Here is a 14,387-nt window from a genome sequence, read left to right as displayed (position 1 = left end):
TCAGAGCACCGGTGACATGCGTTTCTGGGCCTACGTCCTCTGATTCATGTTAACTTTGCAAACACAGTTAACAAAAGCTCTACCTGGGCAAAACATACAAACTGAGCACTGTGAATGGAAACACTGTTGAGGAAATGAAAGTCGGTGCTGAAAGGCACTGAGGGATTTTAAGCACAAGTTACATTAGTTCAAGTAAGGCAGTAAAGGGCATTCTACTTAAGGTATACCCCTCCCCAAAGGCAACATGCCACATTAGTGTGTGCTGTATGGATATCACGGGTTATTTTACACAGAAGTATCATAAAGGGACAAGGGTACTGCTTAATTCCATGTTTGGACCAGATAACTAGATAAATATGGGCGAGGATATTTCTGAGAACAAGCAAGATTCTGGCATGGCATGCTAACTAGTTATGCAGCCCCCAAGCATAATAATATAATAAGTTGAATAAATTGTTGTAACTGTTATGCAACAGAGGCTACCACATTTAAGTACACAGTCTTCTTTTAGTCCATAAAAATCCAACAGCTACTATCTGTTATTCCAATACTTCAAGGTGTGATCAACCTGAACCCTGGTTTTGATATTTCTACTACAATACATGCTGGCATTGCTGATATATCCAAATAATTCTATATTGCTGGCATACTTTTAGTTTGTATAAGCAAAGCAAGTCTTACTCTTCACTGAGGAAATCGAAGGCTTTTGATTTGTCACTGGGTAACTGGGATAAAGTGCTGCTTCTTTTCTTGACTGATGGAGTAATGTGGGAGGTTGGAGCATTGTACTTAACATTAACTGGCGGTTCTGGTTTCTTAGCAGTATTGCCTGATGAGCTGAATAGTCTGCTAAAACTGGAGACCACAAAAAAAAGTAGAGGCATGTGAGTACACAGACACACCCAAAAGCCAAACTGGCTTCAAATGTACAGCAATGAGTAAGGAAACGTAGTAAGAAAAGAATGGGCCCAAACACAGCAGCCATTAACTGTCCCACACAGCTCACACCATCATAAGAGCAGCATTACGCTTGCAACACTCATAATAACTATTCCATGCACATTCAAGCCAAGAATGAAGATAAAGACTTGGCATTTATGCAGGGGCTAGAGAATGCTCTGGTGGTGTTAAAAACAGCTTTCTATAAAATACAGGGCTGGTACAAAAAAAAAAGTGATGCTGGCTTCTATTTTTATTTTCATGTATTTACTTTTATTTCCATCTTTTATTGCCTGCCCTTCATCCTGAGGTCCCAGGGTGGGTTGGACTCCTCCACCTGAAAATTTGAGATGCTTCTCTATCTGTATAGCAAATTTCTAGACCCGAGATAGTTAAGGCCACCATAGGCAACACCACTCAGTAATTCAGGCTCTGAAGCATTGATAAACAGTATAGTTTCCCCAAAACTTATAGGCACACAAGCAGTTTGATCATTATCTCAGTTGATGTGCCATAGTGATTAAAAGCATGAGCTTTGCTCTGTAAGTCACACAACTCATCACAGAGCTTGGTAAATGTTCCTTAGGCAGGATGCTGCCTCCATCTCACCATTATTTATAACAGGGAGATAAATCTGGCATAGCCTACAAGATTGTTGTAAGGATTGCAGATGGTTTGCCCAAAGCATTTCATATAACCTAAATATCATTGTGTATATCATGCGTATGCCACAGAGTACAAGTTTACTAGACTACCAGACTATGAGTCCAGATATAGAGGATCCGTAACTTCAATGAATTCTGTTTCCCCACAGCAAAAGGCAGGGATGGACAAGATTGGTTTCAGTTCAGAATATGAACTACAATAAAGGTAAAAGAAGCACAATTCCACAAGAATCCAGCACCTTCACATCCAAGTCCTGCAGATTCACTACTATTTAGACAGGAGCCCAAAGATTTCTATTAAATCTTAAACCGCAAAAAAGTATGAAATAAAATAACTTCTGGGATCCACAAGATGTTAATATTTAATCACACAATAATTAATCTCTCACAATTTTAGTACTCTCTCACATTTGGCTTCAGTAATTACGTTTAGAACAAGGAACATAAATTAGCACTTCACAAATTCTCACACCAAGTTCTGGGGTACTTGAAATTATATGCAAACCACACCAAAAGCTACCCAAACTTCAGTTTACTTTCATATTTATAGAACAGTTGCTAACAAAACTCTGCATCCTTGTGTCAGAATTCTGGTTTCTTTTTTTTAATGCCACAAATAGATTAAGGCAGTTATGTTTCTCGGCCAAGTGCATAACCAACATTGCAAGATGCATCTTACAATCTGTCTTTAAGGTCAGTCTTACCCAGCTGGCATTCTAGATTGCAAAGAGAAAATAGGTTTGTTGTTATTGGTTCCTTGCGCAGTAAAGAAACAAAAAAGGCTTTTGTGCATAATACCAGCATCTAATTGCGTTTCAGTACTTACAACTGCCAAAGGCTTGATCTCTTCTTCTCTTGCATGGCTGGATTTTCTCGTGATGCCCTAAAGAAAAAAATCAAAAGCTAATTAGCTGAGCAATAGGATGACCTAGAATGCTCTGCACGACACATCAAAGTAGCAAATGGCTCATGTCTGATTGCAAGATACAATACTAATAAATTGATGAGGTGGGTGGGGAGGGATTGCTGAATAAACAGGGTGCAATTTAACATAGTGCTAAGTGGGGCATGTGTGTGCAGAACAAGGCCTGTTTGAGCAGAAAGACATTTCCATTCTTCACTTCTTCCTGCGTATCTGCCACATGCCCTCTAAACCTGTTCTGGGTTTAGTTGCACATGAAGTTAGATTACTGTTCAACAAAATTAGTATCTGGATATTCTAAAAATTCAAGTTACTATTTTGACCGCTCATCCCCTAAAAACACACAAACATATATCTGGTGAAGGGTATAACACACACACACATATATCTGATGAAGTCTATCTGGTGAAGGGTAAACAGTGTAAGGGCATCAAGTGCTTTTCGATCTGTTTTTTTGTTCACCGCCGATTTTACAGAAGGTTAAGTTCCGGACAAGATCATCCACTGCTCGATGACGGTTTTGTCCACCTCATGCATGCATTAGGAAAGCAGTTCCAAACAGCCAAGTGTACAAAATAATTTCATCAGAAGAAGTACCAAGTATTATGGCTGCAAAAGTTGCATGTGCAAGGAATACAGGGACTGCTCCATGGCAGAAGGTGGCTCATGCAAAACAAGTCAACTTAGTCACAAAGAGGTCTAAATATCTTTCCATAGTAAAACTAAACTGCAGCAATCACATCCAACCATTAGGTGGCAGCCAAATGAGATGTTAAAAGTACAGGAGTGCCTAGGGAAGAAGTTCAAAGTGAGAGGCGCAGTACGCCCCTCCTACTGCTGCAGATCATCTCCTTGGAGTCTGCCAAGCACCATCTCTTCATTCAGAGATATGATACTAAATGTGTGCCCAGCTTTTTTGGGGGGGATGCTAAGAGCTAAGCAATGGGTGGGGAGGGTAGGAAGCTGCCTGGTCCATCTAGATCAGTGTTTCTCAGACTTGGGTCCCCAGCTGTTGCCAGACTACAACTGCCATCATCTCTAGCTAGCAGGATTAGAAGTCTGGGGTGATACGAGTTGTAGTCCAACAACAGCTGGAAACACAAGCTTGAGAAACACTGGCTCCTTATTTTCTGCCCTGACAGGCAGCAACTCTCTGGGGCAGCCTTTCTCAACCTGTGGGTACCCAGATGTTGTTGAACTACAACTCCCATCACCCCTAGCTAGCAAGGCCAGAGCTCAGGGATGATGGGAGTTGTAGTCCAACATCATCTGGGGACCCACAGATTGAGAACCACAGGAAGTCAAAGTTGAATGAAATACAGTGGTGCCTCGCAAGACGAAATTAATTCGTTCCGCAAGTTTTTTCTTCTTGCGAGATTTCGTCTTGCGAAGCACGGTTTCCCATAGGAATGCATTAAAAATCAATTAATGCGTTCCTATGGAGACCGCTTGCCAGGCTGGTGGTGCGGAGAAGGGCTTTTCTCCCCACCGCAAGCCTTCAGCACAGGTACGGGAACAGAGGGGAAGGCGCACAGCGCTTCTCCTCTGTTCCCGGGGCTTGCGGTGGGAGGAGGGTTTTTCCTCCCCACCGCCAACATTCAGAACAGCATTCTGAATGTTGGCGGTGGGAAGGAAAACCCTCTTCCCACCGCAAGTCTTCAGGACAGCCTTCGGAAGGCTGGCGGCAGGAGGAGGTCTCTCCGCCCCACCGCCAGCCTTCGGAGCAGCCTTCCGAAGGCTGCCGGTGGGGCAGAGAGACCTCTTCCCACCGCCAGCCTTCGGAGCAGCGCTTCCCCGCTGTCCTGGAGATTTCCCTATGGGCTTTCGTCTTGCGAAGGAAGCCCATAGGGAAATTCGTTTTGCGAAGCGCCTCCAAAACGGAAAACCCTTTCGTCTAGCGGGTTTTCCGTCTTGCGAGGCGTTCGTCTTGCGGGGCACCACTGTATTTTGGAAGATAAAAGGGGGGAAATATTTACTTTCATTATTATCATTTTGTGTGTGGGTGTGTGGGTCTCTGCACATATGTGTGTTTTTGTATGGAATGTTTGGGAGGAAATAAGACGGTAAATAACAAATAACAAACTAAATATTGATGTATATAATTTTTATTTCTTAATTATATTTAGTGGTAGTATGGTTGTATTGTTTTTTGTAACATAAAATCAATCAATGAAAATTATTATAAAAAAAAGAGAGAGAACCGCTGCTCCAGGCTTTCAGGGAGGACTCTCTCTCAGCCCTACTTGGGAAGTTAACCTGGGTATGCAAAGTATGTAGAAGGGCTACAGCCCTTCCTCTTTGATGGTCCAGCCCCCTTTACTGTTAAAAATAATCTACTCTCCACAACGCAATACAGTGGTACTTCGGGTTGCATACGTTTCAGGTTACATACGCTTCAGGTTACAGACGCTTTAGGTTACAGTCTCCACTAACCCAGAAATAGTACCTCGGGTTAAGAACTTTGCTTCAGGATAAGAACAGAAATTGTGCTCTGGCGGTGCAGCGGCAGCGGGAGGCCCCCTTAGCTAAAGTGGTGCTTCAGGTTAAGAACAGTTTCGGGTTAAAAACAGACCTCCAGAACTAATTAAGTTCTTAACCCGAGGTACCACTGTACAATAATAGCAGCAGCTTCACAGATTCACAGATTGGTAGAGTTGGAATGGACCAAAGGATTATTTAGTCCAGCCCACTGCAATTATATATATATGAGAGAGAGAGAGAGAGAGAGAGAGAGAGAGCGCGCTATCCAGCATTGCAACCATACTATGAACAAGCATAAGAAAACTGCACTTGCCGTATCATCTCAGTCCATCGCACTGCTTCTTGGAGCTCCATTAGCCGCTCTTTATACTGATTTCTTTCCATGAGGACACGGGCCATTTCAACCCGAGTGAATCTCTTTCTCTGAGCAGTAGGAATGTCACTCTGCACATGGGGGTGGAGGAAAAAGAGAACCAAGAATGCTTAACGTAGCAAATTATGTACAGTTTAAGGAGGAGTTACTTTCTCTTCCATCACCAATGAACTGCACTAAGGGCCTAAGACAGTCGTTTCGAAATAATTTACAGGTGTTTATGGCTATATATAAAGTGCAGTAATGGGCGGGAAGAAACAATGCCAACAATGGAAGCAGCCCCTCACAGCCCCTTGGTGTCCAAAGGAGGAGTGGGGTGGAGGAAGCAGACTAATTCAGCATCCCCCAGATGTCATAATCCACTCTACAACTGCAAGAGGAGTTGCAGCAGATAAAGAGAGGACAAGTGCACACTTCTTCTCAAAAACTCTTTCAAAAGGTCAGGGTATTTTAAGAGCAATGTTACACAAATAAGAAACAGGATTAGATAAAAAGCTGCCAATGCAATTACATACATCATCCTCTTCCTTTGCTTTTTGCCTCGCTTCTTCTGCTTCCGCTCGGGCTCTAAACAAGATGCAAGAGTTATCAATGAAGTTAGTTGCAGAATCCCTGGTAAGATCTTCTCTGCTGTACATGAAACAAGCGTATTACACTCACTTTCTAAGTTCTTCTTCCAATTCCTTGTTCTTCTCTTCAAGCTTTTGTTTGGCCAGTTTTACAGCTTCCAGCTCTCCTTTCAGCACATCCTTCTCGCAGGTGAGCTCATCTACTTTTGCTATTAAGTCATTCTTCACCACATTCAAGGCATTTCTGAAGACAACAAAGATAGGTGGAATTAGGTCATTTCTACGAGCATCACCTGAGGGGCGCAGGTGGCGCTGTGGGTTAAACCACAGAGCCTAGGACTTGCCGATCAGAAGGTCGGCGGTTCGAATCCCTGCAATGGGGTGAGCTCCCGTTGCTCGGTCCCTGCTCTTGCCAACCTAGCAGTTTGAAAGCACATCAACGTGCAAGTAGATAAATAGGTACCGCTCCTGCGGGAAGGTAAACGGCATTTCCGTGCGCTGCTCTGGTTCGCCAGAAGTGGCTTAGTCATGCTGGCCACATGACCCAGAAGCTGTACACCGGCTCCCTTGGCCAATAAAGCTAGATGAGCGCCACAACTCCAGAGTCGGCCACAACTGGACCTAATGGTCAGAGGTCCCTTTACCTTTACCAGTATCACAGAAATTGCTCTATTTATTTTTACAACCGTTATTTCAATCCTATCATAGGAATTCAAGCGACAAATAGTTATACCCCTCCCCCCACTTACAAAACTAGCTTTGGGCAGTATGAAACTAATGAGTCCCACTAGCGGAAGCCTGCACTACGCCTTCCACCAGGAGAATCCCCAGAGCAGTATGGGGAAGGTGCATCACCACATCTGGCAAGCTGAAATGTTTGCACTGATGGAACAATTGCCGCAGCATTACGTTGGCACTGGCTGCCCCAGATTCATATTTTGTGTTCCGTTTCTATTCACAGCGACAGCTTCAACAGCTTGCACAAAACATAGGTTGCAACATTTGTTTTTATTCGGCAAATAGTATAATATGCCATATTGGACTAACCCAGGGTTGTCTAACACTCAGTTTTGGTGGGGGGTGTCTAATATTGCCCCCCTGGACCCCTCTAAATTTGAAAGCAGCAAAAATGATTACTGTATTTTTTGCTCTATAAGACTCACTTTTTCCCTCCTAAAAAGTAAGGGGAAATGTGTGTGCGTCTTATGGAGCGAATGCAGGCTGCACAGCTATCCCAGAAGCCAGAACAGAAAGAGGGATTGCTGCTTTCACTGCGCAGCGATCGCTCTTGTTGTTCTGGCTTCTGAGATTCAGAATATTTTTTTTCTTGTTTTCCTCCTCCAAAAACTAGTTGCGTCTTGTGGTCTGGTGCGTCTTATAGAGTGAAAAATACGGTGAGTGAACACAGTACTGGGCAATAACCCACCTCCTTATCTGATCTGTACACCTGGAGGGGCAGTATGCCTGTGGGTGTCTGCGCACATATGAGAGTGCTGAGTGGCCACACCCTCTTTTGGCCATGTCCACAACTGTGTGTGGCCCCAGGGGTTGGTGAACCCTGTGCCCCAAAAACGTTAGCCCCGCCTAAACTAGTCTAGCTCTGCAACATCTAAACAGATCCTCTTGGACAGTGCTTTTTTCTGGGGGTACGCATACCCATAAACATTTTGTGAATCTAAGTTTGGCCTCATTGAGGGGCAGTATTTCAAGTAGGAAAATGAGAGCACCCCTAAACATTTTTAAAGAAAAAAAAGCACTGCTCTTGGGAACAAACAAATTAGTGAATGAGGGAGAGTTGTTTCTGATTGTCCTGAAGCTATTGACGGTCAGCTACACTTAAGAAACCCAAGCTCTAGTGTTCTGAGATTCCCTGTGCATTTTGTAATTTTGTACCTTTCATGAACTAAAGGAATATGTAAGGTAAAAGGTAAAGGACCTCCGGATGGTTAAGTCCAGCCGAAGAAGACTATGGGGCTGCGGCACTTTAGGCCGAGGAAGCTGGCGATTGTCCACAGACGGCTTTCTAGGTCATGTGGCCAGCATGACTAGACAGCCTATTATATTAATTATATTAACCATTAGAGATCAGAATAGTGCAAACACCTAAAGCATCAACTAACCTACATCTGTCACCTAGATATATGGAACAAGGGCCTTAGGAATAATTGATTATATCCTTTATGAACCAGCAACCAGTCTCATGATCAATTTTAAAACAAGTTTAGCAGAAGCAATTCTATGTTCAACAGCTGAAAAAGTTACTCACTTGGTTTCTAGCAGTTGTGTATTTTCTAAGATAAGGTTTTCAACTTCACGACCCATTCCTTTCAAAGACAGAACAGAGTAAACAGCTTAAAAACATTGAAATTACTAGTGCAAGTGCCAGTTCTCAAACTTATGTACCCTGATACAGAGTTTAGTGTATGCTGCTCTGAGGTTCATGTGGGGCTACTATGCAAGTGAGACTCCACATTAATTTCAATGGAAGGAACTGCACTGCTTGCACATAGATTAGCTTACTCCACTGAAATGTATTAAATCATTTATTTAATAGTGTTGCATACTACTTCTCAAGCCACCTGTCAAACAGTCAATAAAATATAAAAATGGAAGAACAACCTATGCAGGTAGGATAGTTCTTGGAGTTTATCAAAGCACCTGATTCCTTAATAACTGAAAACAACTGTTTTCAAAACTAAATCTTGCTGCTGGACTTTTAAAGTGTTCAACAGGTAGGCTCCCTGAAGCCCAGAAGAACAATGCAAAATATTTTCAGTCCAAGAATCCAATGTTTAACTGCTCTTGCAGAATATAAATTGTATTAAAACAACAAGTGTTGAAAATCGATTAAAGTTGACACTACAAATTTAAATTACGTATATTTGATGCTGAAAGCTGTGTTACAACACAGAGAAGAGATGCAGAACGTGAAAAAGCTCAAAGACAATGCAATGCCCTTGCAAATGTTCCCCAAATGAGATGACACCTTACCAAAGAAATTATGGTCTTTAAAGCCCATGAATCCCATGAAGAGCAAGAAGAAGAAGAAGAAATATTTTATGTAAGGAGAGCAGTATGAGTGAGGTACAGCACAAAACTAGAGATATGAGTGATTTCAAAGCAAAGCCAGCAGTAAACGCCTGAAGCCAAATTATGTTCTGATTTAAAAATGACTCATATAGTAAGACAAAAACAGTTAAAAGAGAGTAGTGTCAAAAAGTATGGTCAAGATATAGGAGAAGCCTCAGTGGACCAAGCATTGCTCTAGTCCGGCATCCCATCTCTAACATTGGAACCTCCAAGAAACCTGTAAAGAGGCTATGAAAGCAACAGCCTTTCTTCTTTTGTTTGTCCCCAGGAATCTAAATCCCAAAAGGTAACACTGCTGAAACTAGGGGTTCCATTTAGCCAGGGAGGTTGTAAGAAAGACCTACACCCTTCAAGACTGACTAACCCCCCACCTCCTGCCACTGCCTCTTGAAGCCACCTGCCCATGGCCATCACATTTTAAAATAGGGAATTTTATCAGTTAATTATGGGTTGCATGTCAGCCACGCACTTCTTTCTTTGGTTCGTTTTGAATTACTTTCCTTGGTTCTTTTTGATGAAGGCGTGGGTGTGGGTGGGTGTGAACACACTCACACACACACATATGAAAATAAGGTAGTGCCCAATTTTACTGAATGACCCCAAGGCAAAGCCAAAAGGACACACTCACCCATCTAGCCTTTCCAAGCCACACATAATTTACCTGTCCCACATCACCCCTTTTTCTTTTCCTAAAGTCCCAAATGCTTAAGGGTTTCCACAAGGCAGAAAATGTTCTTGACCATTTTAGTTGCCTTATTCTGCACTTTTCCCATCTCTGCAGTATCTTTTTGGAGACGGGACAGTGGAGACCGTACATGGTTTGTTGGTATAAATCAGGCACCCCCAAACTCGGCCCTCCAGCTGTTTTGGGACTACAACTCCCATCATCCATAGCTAACAGGAACAGTGGTCAGGGATGATGGGAACTGTAGTCCCAAAACAGCTGGAGGGCCGAGTTTGGGGATGCTTGGTATAAATGGTGTTACAAATACTGGCAGCTGTTACTTTGTTAAAGTGTGCGTGGGGGAGGTGACCTTTACAGCTTATAATATACCAACAGCTACACATTTCAGACCTCTGAAAGGTATCTAAAGTTATAACGTTCCAATAATATTTTGGGGAAGCGGCAATGTCATAGCTACATTCTTGATGGCTCACCATAAAAAAAACACGGGTGTTTAAACTGGGCAACCCTTCTTACATCAATCTTAGAACACAGGCCGATAAAAGGTTACAGGTTTCTGGGCAAATCTAGGAAAATTAAGACCCTGCTAAAATGTCATAGCGTTGGAACGTATTTGCTATTTACACATGTATTTGCAAAACTGAGCAAATGAGACCAACTCCTCAAACAGAATAAGCACGTAGTAATTTAGTGCTTCTCCACAGCAAATGGGCTGCCCTGCTCACCTGGCAGGAGGCAGGGAGGGCAAGTCCATATATTTACACCACAAGCTGCCCACTCTATTGAAATGAACAGGTAAGTACCTGCACAAGGAGGGGAGCTCTGTGCACCCACTGGAGTAGTGGACGAAGTCACTGGAACAAGGCCAATATCTTGCTCCTCGATTCCTTAAGCATACGGAATGTACTCTTTTGAGAAACAAGGATCATATTCTCTAAAACACATGGAATGCTGACTGAGGCCAGGGAAACAAGGTTTCTTGCTTTTATGTGGCCGCTCTCACAGTGCTGATGCAGATGCACAGATCAAAACCCACCTGCAAGAAGTCTCACTGTTGGAGAGGGGCTGCAGCTCAGTGGCAGAGCATTTATTTTGCACGCAGAAGGTCTCAGGAAGGTTCAATCTCCAGGTAGGGATGGGAGAGAACTCTGCCTGAAACCCCGAGGAGCTGCTGCCAATGCTGAGCTAGGTGGATCTGTGATCTGAATCAGTATAAGGCAGCTTCCTATGTACTGCACTTGCTGCACAGGAGAAAGGAACTCTGCCCTCATTCTGCCAGGATAGCAGCATCACAACGCATTCTTCATGCCCTCCAACTAGCCAGCTCTTCAATTTACATCCTACAATGCGTTTGACATGTGCTTGTGCTTTAAATACATTAGAAGGGGGCCCTGTACTCAGTGATCAGCAAACAGTCATGATGGTTTCAGAAGGTTTGTTTGTTTGTTTGTTTATACTGCCCTTCATCCCAGGATCCCAGGGAGGATACAAAATGAGAATACAAAATACTTCAAACCCTGTTCTTATTTCCAACTGCTTCTCCATGTTTGGGTGGTTTCACAAGACAGTACTTGGGCCAGTATCTGCCTATATCTGTAGAAAATAATGGGTATTAGCTTCAAAAGTGGCTGAAGTTTGAGTTTGTAGAGGATTTCAAAAAGTGCTGTTCGTAGAGATAAACTTGAGTCATTTGCACTACACTGTTAACTGCTGGTGTCCCTAACAGAGAAACGATTATCAAATAAAATGGTTGGGGGGGGGGGGGGGAGATACCAAGCAGGATAAAAACCAAAATAACAACATATATTATGATAGCAGCAGCAGCCAAGAATATTGAACTTCAAAACAATCACTTTCGAAAATATAAAAAGCATACACACCAGAATATTCCCCTGGGTATGCAGCCCAAGAGAAAGAAAATTGGAGAATCCCATGTAAACTAACATTGTGGAACCATGCTCCATAAGTCAAACAGCAGATATATTGCATATCACGCTACAAAACAAGGCATTTCATACAAAATGCACACTTATTTCAAATCGAGTCCCACTGAACTCAGTAGGACTTCTGTATAAACACATTAGGATTATTCTGCCGCATTTAGTCGTTTCCCTTCAAATCCTGGAAGATCCAGGCTAAAGTCTGGGACCCTCCTACCCTTCAAATGCTGGATTCTATTCCCATCCAGCCATGATGGCCAAAGGTCAGGAGTGATGGAAACTGTGCTCCACCAACATCAGGAGGGTAGCAGGTTCCTCATCCTTTTTAAATAAAGTCAAATCATAAATGCTGTTTGAAATAGATGAATGAAATTTATATTGCCCACCACAAAGAGAATAAAGAGAGTATCTGCAGTACATCTGTTGAAACACATAATTGTAGCCGAGGCTACATGCAGAGTTTTGTAACTAGGGTAACTACCTTCCAATAATAAAAAATAAAAAAATCCTGGCACCTGGGCTATGCCAGGGCATGTTTCCTGCTCAACTCCAGAAAGAGCAGAGCTACTACTGAAACCTTTATTTTCATTCCTGTGACTGCAGCGGTGCCTGGCATATACCGTGCTGTGCTGACATTGTAGCATAAAAATGAAGTTGCACCATAGGGAAACAGACAAAACAGCAATCCCACTAGCCGCAGTTGCCAAGTGATATTGGCCTACCTCAATTGCTCAACAGAACCTGGAGTGTGTGGTATGGAGAAGGCACACATAGGTGCTCTATCAGGGGGAGCACGGCAGTTGAGCTCAACCACCTGGCCCTTTAATGCTTGTGCTAGGGTTACACAGTTCAGGCATGTACACTAAAAGGAAGTGAGGATTCTGGCTAACCTGAACAATTCTAGCTGTAACCAGCCAACTTTCTGACATTTTCACACAAAGTCATGGCAACCATCCCAGAGATGCGACACAACTGGGTAGCTGTCTATTTTTCCTCCTGATCAGCTGGAAACACTCCCTTGTCAACACTGTTTCCTTCTGTGAGTACTTCTAGACTACTATTCCATTTGCTGAATTTAAATCTGCATTCAAGGTCTCGCTTGTAGCTCTGCAAATATGACATTTTGCAAACTTGGCCTACAGCTGATTTTGGGCGATTCCTTCTTCCCACTGCAGCCCATCACTCCTCATCGCATGCCCTTCAGAAGGGACCACTGACCCTCTAGAGACTTTTCTGGAAGCACAGGAGAGAGAGGGGCAGACGACTACCATTCAGCTTGAGTTTTTCCACTCAGTAACCAAACCTTCATCTTCTATTGTGCCCATGGCTAGCTAGAATCTTAGGTTCACTATCCAAAATAATATTTAGCAATTACAAACATTTGCCTTTTTCTGATCCTTTTAAATGGGCCTCTTTGGTCTTCCTCATGACCCAAAATAGAAAATCTGCTTGGGGAAATAGTGTACATAACAAAATGTGCCCCTCTTACAGTGGAGTATAGGGCTGCTATAGAGGCATCCGGCTTACTGATTCCATATGATGCCAATGTTTGACACTGCAGAAGACATCTGCTGACAGCCTGCAAGAACCAACCCACCAAACTGCTATTGGGCCTTGATTTGCATCAAATTGGAGTCTACGAAGTTTGAGCAGTGCTAGGTTTATTTATTATGTAGGTTTAGCAATCCTCCTAATGGGGATATTCTTACGTTCTTTAAAAGAACTGACTGTGGAACTGGGCTCATCTCCTTTAACTATAGCTGGTGGAAAAGTCCTGATCTGAAAAATCATCTAGGCTGTAATGGATCTGGATCGGGGTCATTAGAAAGGGTATCTAGAGGGACCTCTAGATGAATGTATTTCAGAAGTGAGGCCCCTCCTGCCCTTGTAGGCTGATGACCGAAAGAGACAGGGGCAGCCAATGAGGGCTCTATTTTCAGCTTGCTATTTACCAAATTAAACTGGTTATTTCACCAGTCCTTAAAAACTCAAGAGCAAATGCTAGATTCACTTCATATTTAGGTAGTCTTGTGCCTCTGCATATTATTGTACAGGCTGGTGGTTCTGGGGGCTGTTTCAGATATCCTCCCCATGTCACATGACTTCCTTCTTCCTTCTTAGCTAGTGAGTAGCTACTACACCTGCACTCAAACCTTACCCAAACCTATCAGGGACTCAATGGAACTTACTTCTGAGTGCAACCTAGGACTGCACTAAAGCAGAGATCTGAATAAATAGTCGAAAGACTCCCTTTGGTAAAAACCTCATGTAGGAGACTGAATGTTTTCAACTTCACCATTTTTAATTAGTAAGCATTTTATATATAGAAGAAACTTACTTAAAACGAAGTATTGAACATGAATACTTTTCTCAACAACTTCATTCCTCAACTCTCACAGAACAATTACCTTCACAGTTCTTAAGCTGAAGAAATGGATGGAAATCAATAGGATTTTTTTTTTAGAATACCCACTTACCCAGTAAGTCTGCTCCTTCATCCACATCCCCTATCAGACCAGTGCCAGCAGAAGATAGTTCTTCGAACAGTGATTCTGTATTACGATCAAATGCTTTGTTCTCTATGCCTTTGGTAGGTGTGCTGCACAACAGAATTGGAATTTAAAAGTCAGGAGAATAAAAGTTTTAAAAATATGTAAATGTACGCACACAAATGAGTGTCAATGTGTGTGGACACATGGTCTTCTAAATCACTTCATGCGTCT

General features: G+C 42.8%; 1 protein-coding gene across 6 annotated transcripts in view; it reads right to left on the bottom strand.

The window, feature by feature from the left end:
• The window catches only part of SPAG9 (sperm associated antigen 9), a 79,577-nt gene that overhangs the window by 23,841 nt on the left and 41,349 nt on the right, over positions 1 to 14,387 (bottom strand). For all 6 annotated transcript variants that reach the window (XM_083727943.1, XM_083727945.1, XM_083727942.1 and 3 more), the window contains 7 exons: positions 14,142 to 14,263; positions 8,216 to 8,273; positions 6,041 to 6,193; positions 5,896 to 5,947; positions 5,321 to 5,451; positions 2,431 to 2,487; positions 682 to 855 (listed from right to left, as the gene is read on the bottom strand). In XM_083727943.1, coding sequence (XP_083584069.1) covers positions 682 to 855; positions 2,431 to 2,487; positions 5,321 to 5,451; positions 5,896 to 5,947; positions 6,041 to 6,193; positions 8,216 to 8,273; positions 14,142 to 14,263 — 747 coding nt within the window. The remainder of the gene's footprint in view (positions 1 to 681; positions 856 to 2,430; positions 2,488 to 5,320; positions 5,452 to 5,895; positions 5,948 to 6,040; positions 6,194 to 8,215; positions 8,274 to 14,141; positions 14,264 to 14,387) is intronic.

This window comes from Podarcis gaigeae, assembly GCF_964106915.1.
Source record: "Podarcis gaigeae genome assembly, chromosome: 2".
Lineage (NCBI taxonomy): Eukaryota > Metazoa > Chordata > Lepidosauria > Squamata > Lacertidae > Podarcis > Podarcis gaigeae.
The sequence above is the reverse complement of the archived record's forward strand: the minus strand, read 5'-3'. Positions and strand labels throughout refer to the sequence as shown.